The sequence below is a fragment of the Ursus arctos genome, unplaced genomic scaffold (genome assembly GCF_023065955.2).
Source record: "Ursus arctos isolate Adak ecotype North America unplaced genomic scaffold, UrsArc2.0 scaffold_31, whole genome shotgun sequence".
Lineage (NCBI taxonomy): Eukaryota > Metazoa > Chordata > Mammalia > Carnivora > Ursidae > Ursus > Ursus arctos.
This window is the reverse complement of record NW_026622997.1, coordinates 33749869-33770093: the sequence shown is the minus strand read 5'-3', so window position 1 is coordinate 33770093 and position 20225 is coordinate 33749869. Positions and strand designations below refer to the sequence as shown.

At 35.6% G+C, this 20225-nt stretch overlaps 2 protein-coding genes across 2 annotated transcripts; one reads left to right on the top strand and one right to left on the bottom strand.

Moving 5' to 3' along the window:
- Positions 1-2643: 2643 nt before the first annotated feature.
- Positions 2644-3578, top strand: LOC130542217 (olfactory receptor 4K13-like). Its single transcript, XM_057304878.1, is given in 2 exon segments — positions 2644-3358; positions 3361-3578. Coding segments are annotated over 2 exon segments (933 nt in total).
- Positions 3579-9926: 6348 nt separating this feature from the next.
- Positions 9927-10697, bottom strand: LOC113249293 (transcription factor BTF3-like). Its single transcript, XM_044380904.3, has one exon. The coding sequence runs from the start codon at positions 10612-10614 to the stop codon at positions 10126-10128; it is 489 nt and encodes a 162-aa protein (XP_044236839.1). The 5' UTR covers positions 10615-10697; the 3' UTR covers positions 9927-10125.
- Between the last annotated feature and the right edge of the window lie 9528 nt (positions 10698-20225).

The following is a 20225-nucleotide window of genomic DNA, read 5'->3' as shown; positions in this document are numbered from 1 at the left end:
ACTCTTGGTGAATTCACAATCCACTTAAATACTGAGAGAGTAAGTCCCTGTTCTGAACTCGAGGGAACACTAGCATGTTTATTTAAATAATTCCCTTTGGGGGTTGATCACCAGTGAGCACCTTATGTATATGATTCTTGTCTTTTTTTTTTCATCTGCAGATGACTGTCATATATATTCAAGGGGGTAAAAAAAGATAAAAAATATATATATATATATATATATATATAGGACATCACAGTGTCTGCATGTCTTTGAAGAGACCACTCCTCAGCTAGAACTGGTAGGTTTAAATATCAGTATTAATAACAAACTGCAACTGTACACTTCAATAAAAGAAATCTCAAGCTGTCATAATGAATGATTTCACCTATCATAACAGAATTGGATCCATCTATCTGCTGGATATATTTTATGAAGGGGCTTATAAATTTTCAAAAATGGTTAAATTAATAAATATAGATTTTGCTTTTAATCTTCCAATTTTACAAATTAAACTAAAAAATTACTTTTATAATTCTCAAGATTCTCTCCTGTTAATATTTTGAGACTGAGGACTGTGTAGTTTCAAAGCTATGCATAACCAGTATGTAGACTCAATTACTGCATGAAATATATACCAATGATAATATTAAATCTTAATAATGAAGACAACTAGGTAATTATACAATTTATATTTCATAGAGAAAAATGCTTTCATTAACACTGTCTTGTTTACCAAGTCTTCCATAGTAAAATTATTCTGTGGTTCTTACTGATTTGAGTATCCTTACATCATCAGAAAACACACGAATATATTCCATATGTGTTACCCTGGGGTCTCATAACAATATGTGAGGTAGTAGTGTAGGCATCATTTCATTTTTATGGAAAAGCAGATCAATGTTCAAAAGTTAAGAGTACATTTCCCTAGTAAATGCTGAGGCCAGGACTAGAATTTAAATCTTCATTCTTGATTCAGTTTTTTTTTAAATTCTGATAGTTAAGCTAAACAATAACCTCTGAATATTTCATTAACTATTAAGCCCCAAAAAATGGAAATTCAGAGTAGATTTTCCACACTCTGTTTTGGTGCTTCAGGACTAGAACGTGGTTTAAGTATGTGCTTCTATGACTGCATATGTATGAGTCTGGATCTGTGTGTTTGGTGTACTCACTAACAGTTTTTTTTTAAAGGAAGGAAAGAAAGGAAAACAAAAACAAAAACAAAAACAAAAAAAACAAAACAAAAACCTGGGACCAAAAGATCTAAATCATAATGAAAAGTAGATAAAATTTAGCCAACAGTATCAGGTCAATGTGGAAACACATACAGAGTACAAGTGTCAAGGCTGTATGAGCCAAAATAAGAGTTGAGTCAGTCTGCACGCAAGTGTGATAGTGTGTCAGAGGAAAGCACTGGGTACAAAGATGATAAACATTTAGGAGCCAAGGAAACATTAGTCAGATGATTGTTGGTTGTTCAGAGACCATCTATATACACAATGTAAAGGAACAAGAAAGAAAATTCTAGTCAAGAACCTGGCAACAATAGATTCAGGAAAACAGGCAAAAGGCTCAACAGTGGAGGTCACGAGTTTTGTTCAGAAATCAAAGTATTAGATACACAGCACTATTCAGAAGAAGGAGGAAGAGGACAAGGAGATGAGGGGAGGAGTGAAGAAAGAAGAATAAGAGAAATAGGAAGGAAGAAAGTATAAAAGAAGGAAGAGAAGGAGTGAGGAAGGAAAGATGGGAGGGAGAGAGAAAGAGAGAGAAAGAAGTAAAGAAAGAAACCTGGACACTGAGAAACATTTATGGTCTTGTCTGGAAACTTCCTAGGAAGGTTGTTTTATTATAATTTATTATAATAAGGAATAAGTGAAATCACTGGTACACCTTTTTAGGATAAAAGAGAGGGGAGGGATGCCTGGGTGGCCAGTTGGTTAACGTCTGCCTTGGGCTCAGTTCATGATCCCAGGGTTCTGGGATCGAGTCCTGCATCAGATCAGGCTCCTTGCTGAGCAGGGAGCCTGTGTCTGTGCTCTCTCTCTCTCTCTCTCTCTCTCTCACAAATAAATAGATAATAAAATCTTTAAAAGGAGAGAGAGAGGGGTGATAATACAGTATAGCTGATAGAGAAATTACGCTAAAGCAATTTGCTGAAAAAATATAACAACTTCCATGCACCTGAGTATTTTAAATTAGGGAGAGGGAATGAGGCAAAAATCAAATACGAGTCACCAGCACCACAGAGTTACACAACTATATTACTACTCACTTGAACTAAATCATTTGACTAAGGGTCATTTGGCTCTTTTACGTGTTGGCCTATTGAACTCAAGGTTCATAAACACAAACTCATGACAGAAACAGCAAATCACTGTGGAGATGCACTCTATGCCTGCAAACTGTGTTTACAAATTTTTACAATGGCTTTCTTACCTTTTGTGCCTTTCTGGCTGAAAACAAATTTGGTAATGTGAATGTTGCTTGAATTAATAAATTAAATGTATTTTTCCAAAATGTTCATTTTTTTCTCTTTCTGTAGGAATCAAATACTTTCGATATGTCTATAGCTTCAAAACTATCACAGGTTAAATTACCACTTTTTCCAGATTTTCTACATTTTAATGACTTCCTGAAAACCCCTACATAGAGTAGATGGATATAATGAATAGCTCAACATCTGAGTTTGTATTGTTAGGACTCACCAACACTCGGGAACTTGAGATTTTCTTTTTTTTCATATTTTTGTTGACCTATGCAGCGACTGTGGCAGGAAACCTTCTCATCGTGGTCACCGTAACCTTTGACTCACTTCTGTACTCCACGCCAATGTACTTCCTCCTTGGAAATCTCTCCTTCCTGGATATGTCGATCTCCACAATCACAACCCCTAAGATGGTCACAGATTTCCTCAGGGAGAATAAAACTATTTCTTTGTGGGGCTGTATGGCTCAGATGTTCTTCCTCCACCTTTTAGGCGGCGGTGAGATAACTCTTCTCATAGTCATGGCTGTTGATCGGTACATTGCAATATGCAAACCTCTTCATTACATATCCATCATGAATTGCCGGGTCCTCGTGGGCTCTGTGCTGCTATCGTGGGCTGTCGGGTTTTGTGCATACCATGAGCCAGATGGTTTTACTATCACCTTACCTTTCTGTGGCCCCAATATAGTGGACAATATTTTTTGTGACCTTCTTCTAGTTCTAAAACTTGCCTGCACGGAGACCTATGTTCTGGAGTTACTGGTAATTGCTGACAGTGGTCCGCTGTCTTTCATCTGCTTCATACTCCTGCTCGTTTCCTACACTGTCATTCTGGTAAGTGTCCGATGTCGATCCTCTGGTGGACTCTCCCAGGCTCAGTCCACACTGCTCACATTACTGTGGTCACCCTGTTCTTTGGACCATGTATCTTCATTTATGCTTGGCCATTCAATAGCTTTTCAGTGGATAAATTTCTTTCTGTGTTTTATTCGGTTATCACAACCTTACTGAACCCCATTATTTACACTCTGAGGAACCAGGAAATGAAAGCAGCCATGAATAGACTGAGGACCCAACACATCAGATCCAGACAGACCTTCTAGGCAACAATCATAATGATGAAGCTTTTTAGTGTAAAATCCATGTATGATACATCTCAGAATAAGTTGATATTAATTCATTTTGTTTGTAGATTTTTTTAAATATTCATAATATATATTGAAATTGTCAAATGTTCCATCATTACACTTCTTTAACATGTTCGGTTTTATTGGAGAATAATTATTTTAATTAAAATTCAATTCAGTCAGGGTTAATACTTTTTAATGTAATAAAGAAGTAAATAGAAAAAAACTGACTCACTAACTATAGTTGGAAACCAAGAAATGCCCAAGACTAAATTTCAGTAAATAAAGAGGAATCAAAAAGGAATTTATTTATCTATTTTTAATTCAGAATTAGGGAACTTTCAACTAAATTCTCTAGTTGACTAAATGTGCATATAATTATATGAACTCTTGTAGACTCCTAAACACACACACATAAATGCACAGTTTTGTGGATCCTAATACGTGTAAGAATTATCTTTTAACAAGGCAGACAGGCCAGTTTCTGTGAGTAGATAGATCTAAGTAACATTTACTCACAAAAAAACACATATTTCTTTCTTTAAAAAATAGAAATTCCACCTGACATATACGCTACACTCAGCTCATTCTACCTCACTCTTTCCTTCATGTTCGTGTACATATTTGTTCTCATGTATCTCTCAAGGATCAAGTAAGAGCATTACTATTATGTTGATTCCCATGGACAAGGGAAAACGAAGAAGTGCCTATATATTCCAGGCAATCACATCACAACAAAACAGGAAGTATTCAAGTTGCCTACCTCGTATAAAGTGTATTCAATTAAAATGTTTCATCTGTGGTTCATGGGTATTAGAATAAAAAGACATTGTATGGCCTCTTTGATGTGCCCTCTTCTCTCCCACACACTCAGGAACATTTTTGCAGGCTTTTATCCAGTACTTTTTCATCATTGCCTCTTATATGTGTAATATACTAATTATAGACTAAAGGGTGCTTTAAAGATGTATTCTTAGCCATATGTGCGTGACATATTTTAGACTCAAATTTTATTTTAAAATACACATTGAAGAGGATAGGAACTGGGTCCCTAAGGATCATTGGGCATATATATATTTGTATCTATTTCTTATGAATTAATTCAATCATAAAATTGTGTAGACATTGATATAACATGTAGCTTTACCAAATTTCTAACATTTTGCCACATTTATTTCAGATTCTTTTACTACAAAAATGTATTAAAGAGATAATAGAGACTCCTAAGCAACCATCTACATCTAGTTATTTTATTGTAGCAAAGAACATCACTGCCAACTCCATTATTATTCCTTTGTATGTTTTCAAGAATTATTTCCCTCATTTTTCATAGATTGTGTATAAAAACATTTTGCATGTTTTTAACTTGATATAAATGGAATCTATATAAATATTATTATTCCAAAATTTATTTTTTACTCAGTTTAATGTTTTAATGACTTACCTATTTAAATATATGCTTCTCTGGTTCATTTTTTATTGTGGTTAAAACCATATAACATTTTAAACATTTTTAAGTATACAGTAGTGTTAACTATGTGCACCTTGTTGTGCAACAGATTTCTAGAATTTTTCATCTTGCAAAACTAAAATTCTAACCTCATTTACAAAAAACTCCCCTTTCCACCTCTTATTAGCTCCTGGCAATCACCATTCCACCTTCTAAGACTTTGACTACTTGAGATTTATATAACTGAATCACGCAGTATTTGTCATTTTGTGACTGGCTTATTTCACTTAGCATAATGTCTTCAAATTTTAAGCATACGGTAGCCTGTGACAGGATTTTTTCTTTTTTAAGGCTGAATACTAGTCCATGTTAGATATATACCACATTTTCTTTATTCATTCATCCACTGATGGACATTTAGGTTGCTTCCTCCTCTTAGCTATTGTGAATAATGCTGCAATGAACGTAAGTGTGTAAATATGTCTTCAAGATCCTGTTTTCAATTCTTTTAGAGATATACCCAGAAGTCAGATTGGTGTAGCATATGGTAATTCTGTTTTTAATTTTTTGAGGAACCTCCATAGATGTCCAGAGCAGCTGCACCATTTACATTCCTACTAACGGTGCAAAAGTTTCCAATTCTTCCACATCTCCACATCCCTGCCAGCACCCATTATTTTCTGGATTCTTAGTTTTTGTTTTGATAGTGGCCACCCTAACACGTGTGGTTTTGATTTGCATTTCCCTGATAATGAGTGATGTTGGGCATTTTTTCATATGCTTGTGGGCTATCTGTGTATTTTTCTTGGATAAATGTCTATTCAAGTCCTTTGCCCATTAAACTGTTTGGTTTTTGTTGTTAAATTGTAGAAGTTTTTTATAGATTCTGGATATTAACTCTTTGTATTATAATTTATTTGAATATAGTTGACACACAATGTTACATTAGTGTCAGGTGTACAATGTAGTGATTCAACAAGTTTATACATATATATGCTATGCTCACCACAAGTATAGTTGCCATCTGTCACCATATGGTACTATCACAATATCACTGACTATATTCCTTATGCTGTACCTTTCATCCTTGTGACTTATTCATTCCATAACTGAAGGCCTGTATCTCTCACTCCCCTTTGCCCACTTTGCCCAACCTCCTATATCCTTCCCTCTGGCAAACATTGGTTTGTTCTCTGTATTTATAGGCCTGATTCTGCTTTTTGTTTGTTTATTCATTTATTTTTCGATATTAAGTGTTTATCAAATGTATGATTTGTAAATATTTTCTTCCATTCTATAGCTTGCCTTTTCACTATATTTATTATATGAATTAAAAATATCTTTGCTCTTATAGAATATAAAACTTTGTGCTGTTTATAAATACACAAAATTTAAAATAGTTACATTTAATTATCTTTTCCTTTAGGTTTGTGATTTTGTCCCTTATGTAATACACCTTTACAACTGATTGCCCAAAATATTCTGTCTTCTCTTTTTTATAATTTTAAACGTTTTCTTTTATCACATTTAGTTATTTAATCCAACTGGAAGTTAAATTTTGTATTGGTATCTGATAGGAATCTAATTTATTTTTATATGGACATAAACAGCCATCCAAATACCATCTACTGAAAAGCTTTTCCCTACTGATTGAAACGTCACCTTTGCCATATATCAAGAATCCCCCATTATATGCTTGGGTCTGTTTCTGGCCTCTGTCAATACTTTCATTGGTCATTTACACTACACTATCTTAAACATAGTTGTTATTTGTCATAGTGAATCTGCAATCTCAAATGCTCTACTTTAAGTATATCCCAGTTCTTGTCAATTAACTCTTCCAGATGATTTTAGGATAAGTTGTCAAATTCTACAAAAACAATTTTAGAATAGCAATTGAAATCAGAATTTACAGATCAATTTATAAATAAAATAATTTATCAATGCAGCATATCTTTTTATTTTGTTACATTTTATTTTATAATATTTAGTGTTATTTTAGTAGGTTGTATTGCTTTTAGCTAAAACCACCAGTACAATGCTGAAGGGAAGGCATTTTTCCCCCTGAATTTATGAGTTTGCTTCTAAAATAATATCATTTAAAATTAAGATATGTTTCTTTTATTAATTTTTAATCTTTTTTTAAATTGTAAGTGATTGCTGAATTTATAAAAAGTTTATGCACACTTTGAGATAATTGTATCTCTTTTCATTTAATCTGTTATACTAGCGGATTAACTTAATATTGTCAACATTTCCTTGAATTTGTAGTTTAAACTCCAGCTTGTAATAATACGGTTTTTCTTTTGCCTTTCATCTTTCCAGGTTTAATTTACTAGTTGTTTTCCTTTTGGTTTGTTTTAGAGTTGTTCTTTCTACAACTTTCTCTCTTTTTCTATTGTCTAAAACAGTTTAAAATGCAGTAATGACAGCTTATTTTTAAAAGTTGAGTATAAGCCCCTCCACCTATCACCATCTTTTCGACACTGAAGCTTGCTCACTTTTCAGGGAAAGCTTCAGCAGCATCTTCTGAGAGAAGCCTTCCCTAACCTTCTGAACTGGACCAGGACTCTCTGTTGTATTATTCCAAAGCAGCCTGGCATGCTGTTTCGTAGCGGTTGTCAGACCATAATATTTTAATCAAATGCTTGCATCAATCTATATTTCCCATTAGGACATAAAGAAATCATGAAGTCAAGGCCCATGTCTGTCTTACTCACTGGAATATCCCTAGTGGGTGTCTGCCATAAAGCATTTACTTACTAAACACTGCGTGACCGACTGACTGACTAGATTGCAGGCATCGCTGACATACCTTGTCAGATACATAAGTTCATTCTTCTTTGTAATTTTTAAGAGAAATTATTAGCTGAACATTTGAGAGACCCTCTTCTTCATGACAGGCCTTAATTAATTGCTTCTTTATATCATGCAGGCAAGAAAAGATATAGAACACCAGACAACATTTATCAGTCATTTTTCCCCTACTTTTTCTGTTGTAACCGTTTTGTAGCATTGAGATAAAAACAATGCTTCAGTTTATTGTACATTAGAGTGTATTTATTTTCATCTCTAAATTAATTCTTGACTGCAATTCTTTCATTCTAAATGTATTTATTTCCCTTTAAATATGTCAATTTCTTTATGAAATAGGAACTGTTATTTTATGAATCTAGGTGCTTTAATTTACAAAAATGCCATTCTATTTTATTTTCCTCTGAATACAATTCATATAATTTTATACAAAGAGAGCTCATTACTTCAAAGCACTGCTATTATTCAACAGTACGAATAAACTTACTTTACTTCCTATTCACCAAATGACGGACAGCTAAACTGCTTATGATTTCTTATTTCCATAAATGATTTCATTATTAATATTTGTCCAACAGCCCTATGTAGGTATAAGAATCTCTCTAAGATAAACACCCAGAAGAGAAAAAAACTGGATAATAAAGCATTTACCCACATAATTTCACTAAATATTACGGACTGCTTTCCAGAATGACTCTAATTCCAACTACAGAGCAAGAGTTCCTATTGCTCATGTCCCCTCTACAAAGTTAGCATAATTTGCCCTTCTAAATTTTTGTTTCCACATAAAATAACATCTTGTTTCTTTAATTTGCCATTTTTTCTGATTATCAGTGAATTTGGCACCCCTCTCATACCTACTAGCTATTCAGCTTTTCCATGAACTACTCTTTTAAGACCTGGCCCACTTAAAATAAGTTTTCTGTGCTGTACTTCTGTTCTAGTAACATAGATGTCTGTTTAAATGCTAATTTAAATGACTTAAAATAAATAAAATTAAAATTAAATTGAAGACTCACTCAGATTCTGGTGTTTAATAGCTGTATGTATACAGTGGCTACCATATGGGACAAGATAGATATAAACCATTTTCATCATCATAGAAACTTCTACTGGGTAGCAGTGATCTAGATATTACTCCTTGTCAATTTAATATATTACAAATATTTCTTTTGAATTTGTTATTTATTACTTTTGTCTCTAGTTTCCCTGACTGAACAAAAATTTGTGTTCTGAAATTTATTAAAGGTTTGCCTTTTTATTCATTTGAAAAGATCTGATTATAAAATGTTCAACAATATGCTACACAGATATTCCTCATTATGTTCTTCTATTATTACCATATCATATTTTTCACATTTTGTGGTTAATATTTCTGGAGCCCACCTTTGCATATTTGAAAGGTAGGGACCCAACTTTATTCTTCTTGTCTTAGTTAACCACTAGTCTCAGCAGCAACTACAAATTAATCTGTCATTTTCCCACTGTTCTACTTGCTTGTAACATAAGTGTGTGTTTGTGTGTATGTGTGTGTGTATAAATGTATATCATATATATGTGTATATATAAAAATGTATATCACATATGTATATAATCACATAATAAGTGTCTCATCTATGCATATACTTACATGTGTGCATGTATTTCAGAACTTATATGTATACATATACACATAGATGGTCTGAGTTTTCTACTCAGTTCCATTTATTTGTCTTTTATTTTACCATTACTTTATTATTTTCATGCTATCACTTCACATATGGTTTAATACCTAGTTGATGTGATCACCTGTTTTGTTATTCTATTCAAAGTTCACTTAGCAAACCAGGCACCTTTATTTATGTATGTTTCACTGTCAGTTTTTTTTTAAAGCAGTCAAGTTTTTAGTAGAATACATGTATTTAGGATAACACTGATGTCTTTGCCATGTTTTGTCATTTCATTCATGAGTATGATATGTACTTCCATTTAATCAAATTGTAATTCATATCTTCTTTTTTTTCCCTAGGCAAAGAACTTTATTAACCTTGTTTCACACTTTATTCCCAGGCTTCTTCAGCTTAATTAGCTGCAAAGAATGAATTGTGTATAAGCAAAAGCTGAAAAGAGCTGCAGTGTCCAAATGGGCTTGGGCTTAAAAATATTAGAGATCTAGATTTTATCAGATCCATGAATGAAATTTTAAAAAGCAGTCATAATATAAAATAGCAGCTCCCAGTAACTTCTTCAAGTTTTATCTTCTTCAGAAGTTGACTCAAGTCAGTTTGCTTCATTCTTGGAAGCTTCATCAAAATTCTCCACAAGATCTGGAACTTCATCATTGTCATCCTCTCTGGTAGCAAGTGGTGCTTTTCCATCCACAGGTTGTTTGGGCAGAGCTTCAGCCAGTCTTTGTAAACTAGTCAGACTGTCTGCACCAAGTTGGTTTAAGATACTGGGCAGCATTTCTGTCAGCTGCTTTGTCTCAGCATGGCCTGAAATGGTGAAAGTGTTCGTGGCGAGTGATGCCTGAACTTTGGGGTTATTAAAATGGATCACGGTTCCTTGGTTTGTGAACATGTTCACTTCTTCAATACCAGAGATATTGTTTACCCCTAACTTCTTTAAGGAGAACTGAAGTTTTTTATCATCTGCTGTAGCCGTTCTATGAATCACCTTCTTCTTTCGGCGAGCAGTTCCTCTCCCACCAATGCGCACTTGTGCTTGCAGTTTGGCGAGTTTCTCCTGGTTCATGATAGTTTCTTTCATCTTGTTGGAGCGGAAATGGGACCGCGGGGGGGAATAGGGTTGGCGCTCAGGGGGTCTCAGGCGGACCAGCTGAGATTAGGTGTGCACACACACACACACACACACACACACACACGGGGACACAAGATGGCAGCTAGAGGGAGGCCGGAAGTGATGCCCAAATTGGAATTCATATCTTTTTTTTTTTTTTTTTGGTTGCAGCAAAAGCAGGTCTTTTTTTAAATTTTTTTATTTCAATGTTTTTTAATTATATTATGTTAGTCATCATACAGTACATCCCTGGTTTTTGATGTAAAGTTCATATCTTCTAACACAGGTTTTAAATTTTCTCCATAATATCATTATTTTTAACTTGCAAATATCACTTTGTCTCGTTTAGTTGTTGTAGGTAAACTTGTTTCTGCTACAATATTAATAATATTTAATACTGGTTTTATATGTAGATATAAAGATAATATAGGTATACAAAATAATAAATACATTTGTGTAAATATATGTATATACATAAGGTATATAGATATGTACATAATTAAATTATACGTGTGTATAGATATAATTACGTATAATACATATTCGTATGTATATAATACACAGGAATATATGTATTATATATACACATATTATTTTAATTCTGAGCCTTGAGTAAGTTATAGACATAATGCTCTTCTACCTCAGTGTGTATTTCCTAAAACAACGTAATTTTTAAATTTGGAAATCAACATTAATATGATATGGATATCTAATCAACCAACCTTATTCAATTGTTTGCCAATTATGTGAATAATCCTTTTAGAAAAGAAAGTCTCTGGTCCAGGAGCAATCCAGGATCACAAGTTGTATTTCATTACCATGACTCTTTTTTTTTTAAATTTATTCTTCAACAATTCCTCAATCTTTCTTTAATTTTCATGCCACTCACTGCTTATAGGTAACCAATCTCATTGTTTAATGATTTCTTTCCTATGTTTCATTTTGCATAAATGTGCAGATATTTTCCTTTTTGCTTGCTTCCTGTAGACATTATGCTAGTCTTTCCTTTAACACTGTATCCTGGAAATATCAGGTCATATAACTGCCATATCCGGTCATGAAGATCTTCCCCATTCTTCATCACAGCTGTGTGTCTCAAATGTTCTAATAAATATATGAAAAAAGTAGAAAAGGAACACAACTCACATGTTCTCTGGCAGCGTATCATACACCCTAGCAAACCCTTATACGCCTCGGACTGAACTATTCATGTCAGATCAGTGCTACCATATGCTTCACCAGGATATTCTCAAAAATTTTATTCTAGTTTCTCAGATCATTCACTTTCTTTCCATATCTGTGTCACCACTGAGTTGGACCTCAGTTAAAGTGTCTATATCGCCTAATAGCTGGTTGCCAACATGTCAAGAATGTCATTTTGTTTTCATAATTATAACAACATTTTGTATGAATTAATTCCTCATTCTCTGCTGGTGAGGTTTGGTTCTGTAATTGATTCCAAGTTCAAACACTGAAAAACTACTTTCCATCTCTCCCATCCCCTTGTAGGATGCTCAGACAAAGAGGGATTGAACTACATTTTAATTCTGTGGAATTAATATGATCACAGCTTCCCTGGGATAAGGAGGTGACATATTTCTGCTTTTATATCTGAGGTCATTGCAAATGACTTATATGCAGAGACTTCTATGTTTCGTGGCTTCTTAAAAAGCTTTGAACACCTTTGCCTTTGGTAATTCCGTTAGAATAACAGTGCCTTGCCAATAAAAGATTTTCTAAAAAAAAAAAAAAAGACATTTTCAAACCACACTCAGTGCCAAGGTGCAGGTGCAGGGCTTACATTCCATCCATCCAGCATCTCCATCTGTGGGAGAGTTTTATTTGAAAATGAGTCATATACATAATAAGGCTGGAAACAGTCATTTTGCTGGTACCAGTGGCAATAAAATGTGCTTAATCTGGTTATTTTAAAACACCAAATTTAAAACAATTACTGGCCTCACAGCCACCTGAAGACAAGAGAAGAAAAAAAGCAACCAGTTCTAAAAATTTCTCTAATCGCCACCGTGGGTCTCACCTATTCTGTCCTATTAAAACTATCGTTGATTCTAAAAGATGAAACCATTACAAAATTTTCTTAAGCATTATCCTCTCAACAGAAAGAATTCCCATTAAAATCACCTACTGAGGATTCCTGGAATTTTCCAGCACTTACCGGTGTTAGCTAATACTAACAGAAAGTATATTAGGAAGTCCCTAGGTTGGAGTTTACACACCTTAGTGATTCATTCCTCCTCACCTATGAATTCAGAAGACTCCTGGCCGTCCTTCCCATCTGAACACACTGCCTGTAGCTGCTTCCGAACTGGTAAGCTTACAAGATGTTGCAAACATAATAAAGTCCATCCATCTGCCTGTTAGGCTCACACAAAATAGCACAACTTGTTATAAACACTAGTGAAAGGCACAATCTCAGGTTCGGGGAAATGTTTCAGAGATTCTGGAAAATGAGCCAGAAAGAAAATTTCACTCAGAGTTATGAAAATTAAGTGAGATCATTTACGTGAAGTTCCTAAAAATCGAATCTGGCAAATAGCAGAACCTCAATAAGTGACTGCATTTATTGTCATCGAGGAAAGATTTTTCTGCCAGGCACTGCACTACGTGCTAAGATGACAATAAATAAATGTTAAAAATTCATAATCTTGGAAGACATAAGTCTATAAAAATAAGTACATCACTAGTTAAAAAGGCAAATAGTTACCATGAGTGCACAGAGAAAAGAAGCATTAATTCTGACTCGGCTTGTTAGGAAAAGATCCACAGAGAATCTATTCTTTGATGTAGGCATTAAGGACAAATAAAAGTGAGAAAATCAAGAGGATTCATTTATGTAGATGCATTTATTTCTTCTTGATACGGAATTAAATTTCCTGACATCATCCTTTCTAGAAGCCTTTGCAGAGTGAGGCTGCATCTAACCTATTAAAACATACAGCCAGCTCTCAATAGCCCAAGGTAATTTAAGAAAACCTAAGCATTTTCCATCCAAACAGGTAGCTGCATGTGGGGTTTTCGTTGGTGTGGTTGCTTCAGCTCTACCAGTTCCAATAAAGAAATTGCCAGAGCTATATTGCTGATCTTGGACTATTTTTTGTGAGGCTGGGAAGAATAAATAAGAGCTAGACAAGAATACGCTTGACAGTATAAGTATAAGAATACGCTAGACAAGAAATACAGACCTGCCCTGAACTACTCTTAGAACCCGCATACACACCAGAAATGAGATCACTTGGGATCAGCTTTATTCCAGTGACCTCACCCATAATTACCTCTACTTCTCCAAGCTTGGGCTCTTTTTTTTTTTTTTTTTGTATGATCTGCTCAACAGCCCTGTCCAATTCCTCTCCCCAATGGGAAGAGCAAAAATTCATTACCCACTTTCTCTTCATTATATACTGGGCTAGATAACAACAGAAATGGGGCTCTGAAGACTGGCTAGGTCAAAGTAAAGAAAAGAAGCTAGATTTTACCATTTATCTGAGGAGGAAAAGAATGGGAGTCAATAAAAGAGCACCATAGGATTTATGGTTGTGTGGGCTTCGGGGAGGCAGAGAGGGAGCAGTTACTAGGAGTGGAGAAGTCCTAGTGAGGAAAGGGATTGAGGAATCCCAAAAGCTGACAAGTGTTAGTTTCTTCTCCTGAAACTATTAATTCAGAAATAAAGTGTTAATTCCTACATTTAAAAATAAAACTCTATAGAACACATGCAAGCATACCTTGGAGATACTGAGAGATGGTTCTAGACCACCATAATATAGCAAACATTGCAATAAAGTGAGTCACATGAATATTTTGGTTTCTCAATGCTTAGGACATTTATGTTTACAATATACTATTGTCTGTTCAGTGTGCAATAGAATTGTATGTAAAGAAAACAATGTATATATCTCAGGTGAAATAAAAAACCTTTATTGCTAAAATTGCTAACTATCATTTGAGCTTTCAGTAAGTTGTAACCTTCATGCTGCTGGAGGGTCTTGCCTCCGTATTGATGGCTGCTGACTGATGAGGGTGGTGGTTGCTGAAGGCTAGGGTTGCTGTGGCAACTTCTTAAAATAATACAATGAAATCTGCCACATTAGTTGAGTCTTCCCTTCACAAATGATTTCTCCGCAGCATGCAATGCTGTTTGACAGCATTTTAGCCACAGCAAAACTTCTTTCAAAACTGAAGTCAATCCTCCCCAACTTTGCTGCCTTATCAATTAAGTTTACGTAATATCATAAACCCTTTGTTGTCATTTAGAGTCTTCACCGCATCTTTAAAAGGAGTAGATTTCATCTCAAGAAACCACTGTCTTTGCTCATCTATAAGAAGCAAATATTCATCTGTTGAAGTTTTATCATGAGATTGCAGCAATTTGGTCACATCATCAGATTTCACTTATAATTCTAATTTTTTTGTTATTTCTACAATATCTACATTTACTTCCCCCACTGAGTCTTGAAACCTTCAAAGTCATCCATTAGGGTTGGAATCAGCTTCTTCCAAACTCTTGTTCATTTTGCTATATTGACCTTTTCCATGAATCATGAATGTTCTTAATTGCATCTAGAATGGTCAATCCTTTCTGGAAGTTTTCAATTGACTTTGCCCAGATCCATCAAAGGAATCACTACCTATGGCAATCACACCCTTATAAAATGTATTTCCTATTTTTTTAAAGATTTTATTTATTTATTTGACAGAGAGAGAGCACACAAGGAGGCAGAGCTGTAGGCAGAGGGAGAGGGAGAAGCAGGTTCCCTGCTCAGCAGGGAGCCCAATATGGGACTTGATCCCAGGACCCTGGGATCATGACTTGAGCCAAAGGCAGACACTTAACTGACAGAGCCACCCAGGCACCCCTAAAATGTATTTCTTAAATAGTAAGGCTTGGAAGTTGAAATTACTCCCTGATCCATGGGCTACAGAATGGATGTTGCATTACAAGGCATTAAAATAACATTCATCTCATTGGACATTTCCACCAGGGCTCTTGGGTGACATGGTACATTGTCAGTCAACAGTAATATTTTGAAAGAAATCTTTTTGTTTTCAAGTAGTTGTCTAAAAGTGGGTTTAAAATATTCAGTAATCTGTGGTGTAAGCAGATGTGCTATAGGGCTTTGCTGTTATATTTGCAGAGCAAAAGCAGAGTAGATTTAGCATAATTCTTTAAGGGTCCTAGGATTTTCAGAAAGGAAACTGGGCCTTGGCTTCAAATTAAAGGCACAAACTACATTAGCCCCTGACAGGAAAGTCTGCCTGTACTTTGAAGCTTTGAAGCAGGCATTGGCTTTTCCTTTCTAACTATGAAAGTCCTAGATAGCATCTTCTTTCCATATAAGGCTGTTTCATCTACAGTGAGAATCTATTGTTTAGTGTAGCCACCTTCATTAATTAGCTAGATCTTCTAGTTAAACGTGCTACAGCTTCTCCAACAGCACTTGCTGCTCCACCTACATTTTTGTTATAGAGACAGCTTCTTTCCTTAAACCTCATGACAGTCTCTGCTAGCTTCAGTTGTTTCTGCTGTAGCTTCCTCATCTCTCTCAGCCTTCCTAGAATTGAAGAGACTTAGGGCCTTGCTCTGGATTAGGTTTTGGCTTAAGGGAATGTTGAGGCTGGTTTGATCTTCTCTCCAAACCACTTAAACTCTCCGTATCAGCAAGAAGGCGGTTTCACTTTCTTACTATTCACATGTTCTTGGCAGTCGCACTTTTAATTTCCTTCAAAATCTTTTCTTTTGCTTTCATAACTTGGCTGTTTGGCAGAAGAGGCCTAGCTTTTGGCCTATCTCAGTTTTCAATACGACTTCCTCAGTAAGCTTAACCATTTCTCATTTTTAATTTAATGTGAGAGATGTGTGACTCTTTTTTTTTTCCTTCACTCAAATAGTTAGAGGCCATTGTAGGTTTATTAACTGGCCTAATATCAGCATTGTTTTGTGGCAGGGAATAGAGAGTCCTAAGGAGGGAGATGGAGATGGGGAACAGCCAGTTGCTGGAGCAGTAAGAACACAAACATTTATTAATTAAGTGTGCCATCTTAAACGGGTACAGTTAGAACACCAAAACAATTATGATAGAAGCAACAGAGATCAATGATCTCAGCTCACCATAACAAATATAATGAAAAAGTTTAAACACTGCAAGAATTATGAAAATGTGAGACAGAGACACAAAGTGAGCAAATGCTGTTGGAAAAATGGTGGTAGTAGACTTGTTCAATGTAGTGTTGCCACAAAGCTTCAATTTCTAAAATACACGGTATCTCCAAAGTGTAATAAAACAAGGTATGCCTGTATAAATGAGTTTAGAGACTTATATTTAGGGATCTAACTAGAGATATGTGACCAATGCCTAGGGTAATAGAATTATGACCGAAAGTGAAAAAGATAGAGCAGTGGTTCTCAACCAGAGACAATTCTGTCCCCCATGGGACATTTGGCAATCTCTGGAGACATTTTTGGTAGCCACAATGAAGAGGAGGTGCAGGTAACTAGCAAGTAGAGACTAGGCATGGTATTAAGTATCCTACAATGCAAAGGACAGCCCCTGCAACCAAGAATTATTCAGCCCCAAATGTTAATGGTGCTGAGAAATCCTGGAGGGTAGGAATATAATAGAATGAGGCATAAAAATTTGGGTATGCTGAGTTGTTTTAGGTGGAATCTAAATTAAAATACTAGTTAGGGTTTCACAATCACAATAATATCAGAAAGCAATAATTTGTGTGTTTTACAGAAGTGGATTATAAAATGCATTTTTTAATGATTTTTAGTTGCCACAGGTACTTTTGTGTTGAAGTACACATGCTAGTTGGCTGGACCAAGCCTCTTCAGAGGGAAAGTCACTGTGCACAGCCACAGTTGAAGTGGATCTTCTAGGACTGCCAGTCAAGGGTAAGGGAGCATAGATAGGTAATATGGGACACATACAAAGAAAAGAAGGCATTGAGAGGTGCTTATTCCATGAGCTTTATTCTGGTTATTTATTGCTGCATAACAAACACAGGCTCAGTGGTTTAAAACTTGTATAATTAGCTTTCCTACTTCTCCAGGGTAATTATGTTCAGCTAGATGGTTTTCCTTGGGTCCTTCAAAGCAATTGTAGGTATTTGACAGCTGTGGCTGCAGTCAACTAAAGGCTTGACTGGACTGGATTTCCAAGGCTAGAAATTGATGTCTGCTATCTCCTAGGAGCTCATTTGAGACTGCTGAGCAGAGCACATATATGTGGCTCTTCTACGAAGTCTGGGATTCTCATTATATGGTGGCTGGGTTCCCAGAGGGGATGACCTAAGAGCAAGTGTTCCAAGAAGCCCAGATGGACCCCACAGAGCTCTTTATTATTAGACTTAGAGGTCAGACAACATAACTTCCACTGCCTCCTATGAGTCAAGGGCAAGCCACTAGTCCAGCTCAAACTTAAGAGGAAGAGACTATACTACACGAGGGATTAAATGCTGGGGTATATGACTCATTGAATGGTCATATATCAGAGACAAAATATCACAACCTTGACTATCCTCAGAGATTAGAAACTCGCCGTTGAGGAATGCTTTGATCGAATAACTTTAATAATGGGAAGCACGTGGGTCTGAGAATTGGAAGTCTGGGGATCATGTAAGTCAACTAGAGGATCTGAACTGAAGCTGGGGACAAGTGGCAGGAGAAAGGAAGAAGGGTTTGGATGGCATCTGTCATCAGCAGGCAATCAGTCATGCCTACCTGTTAAAACCCTATCATAGTTAACATTTTAACAAAGGGCCTGGCACACTGTAGGCTTTTATTAAATATGTACTGATTTTCAAACCTACAAATGTTTTATTTCCATCTGTGTAAGGGCTTTTGGTGAATAAAACTAAATTTAAGAATAAGACTTTATCATTGAAAACAATACATCCCTTCTCCCTCTCTGAACTTTCGTATGCTATACAATGGGGGTACTTGGTAGATGTCTTTTTCATTTGCTCTGTGATTGCTTATAAGTGCAAGCTCTATTCTCTCAATCAGTCTAGGGTGCTGATTAGGGCTAGAGGTCATAACCTAATCTTTTCATTCACCACATTCCCCCTCATACCCGGTCTCTCTCCATTAACTAACACACAGTGTAAAGAAAGTTCTTTGAATCAACAGCTTCAGTATCTTGCCTAAAATGGATCCTCTATTTCCTTGAACAGTGGGCACTGACTGTGTTACTACAATTAGACATTTATGATATGGACTTGTTTTACACTGCTATTACTTGCCAACCAGCAGGTTGTATTCCCAGTATGTTCCTCTGTATCCTTGTTCACCAAATCTGTTAATCCCTAGAAATATTTTAACTGCAGAGTTACACTATATTTCAGCCCAGAGTCAAGAAATGTTGAGTATAATTAAATGTGGAACACTTATGAGTATCTAGTAATTACAGCATCTCTACTTTGGAAGTGAAGGCAAGACGTTCTTTATTCCTCCTGATCTTCTGAGACTATGATCTCCTAGTACAAAACACACACACAAAAGTAGCTGACTGTTTTGCTGCTTAAATAAATAGCCCTTTACCAACAAAGAGGTTCTGCATGCTCTAAGCCCACAGTACTGCTGAAACAGTTCACATGTATGATATATGTCCTTTCCAGGTGCAGACTCTGAGTCTGGTGATGTAACCTGCTTCTCTACAAAAGCATCCTAAAGCTCACATTCCCACCTGTCTGGAACCAACCATCAGCCTCAGCTGATCTTTTTAGCTGAAACCATCTCCCACACTTTTTCTACTCTGCAGCCTTGGTCCTACTGTAGTTACTAATAGTGCCATCAAGGTCCCAAAAGCCATTCCTGTTCCCTATCAGAGATTACTTTTCATTCATTTTCCTGCTTTCCACAAATAGAATAAGCTATAATCTACACATACAGAAGGTACTAGTGACAAATACATTAATAATTTTATCTCTTATTTGTATAGGATTTCAACCTCATACAGCATATCATACTTAATCTCATTTGCTCTCCATTGGACTTTAATGTTAGTTTTCTCAAGTTTTCACAGTAAAGTGATTTGTGTAAGAGCAGAATGTGAGTTATCAGTAAAATCCAAGGTATGATACCACCTTAATGACAATCAGAGCTGTTTCCAATGCCCACACCTGTCACAATTGTGAAGTAATGTCTTGCTTATCTATCTTTTGATTAATAAAAGATCATAACTAATTGTTATTTTCTATGTTTGCAAATAAGTACATGCTTGATTTGTGAGGGTAGCAGAGGGTAGAACTAAAACGATCATTAAATGAATCTTCCTAAACAAGCTGCTGTCAAACTTAGACAAGTAGTTGTAAGGTCCTGACCCTGTATTTTTTTTTAGCCCAACCAGTAGCTGCTTACAAACTTCCTTGGAAACCCTCAGGCATATTATTCCCTAAATTATGAATGATTGCAATAACTTGGAAATACGGTAGGGTATGGGGGGAAAACCCCTTGCTGCTCTGTTACTATTCTTCATATGTAGATTTCTACTAAACACTTTCTTACTCCAAAGATATCAATATGAGCACAAAGATTTTCAGGTCATAGGAATCCCACAAAGGAG

Coding starts and splice junctions, on each gene's coding strand:
- LOC113249293 (XM_044380904.3), bottom strand. CDS start 10,614: ATGAAAGAAACTATCATGAACCAGGAGAAACTCGCCAAACTGCAAGCA.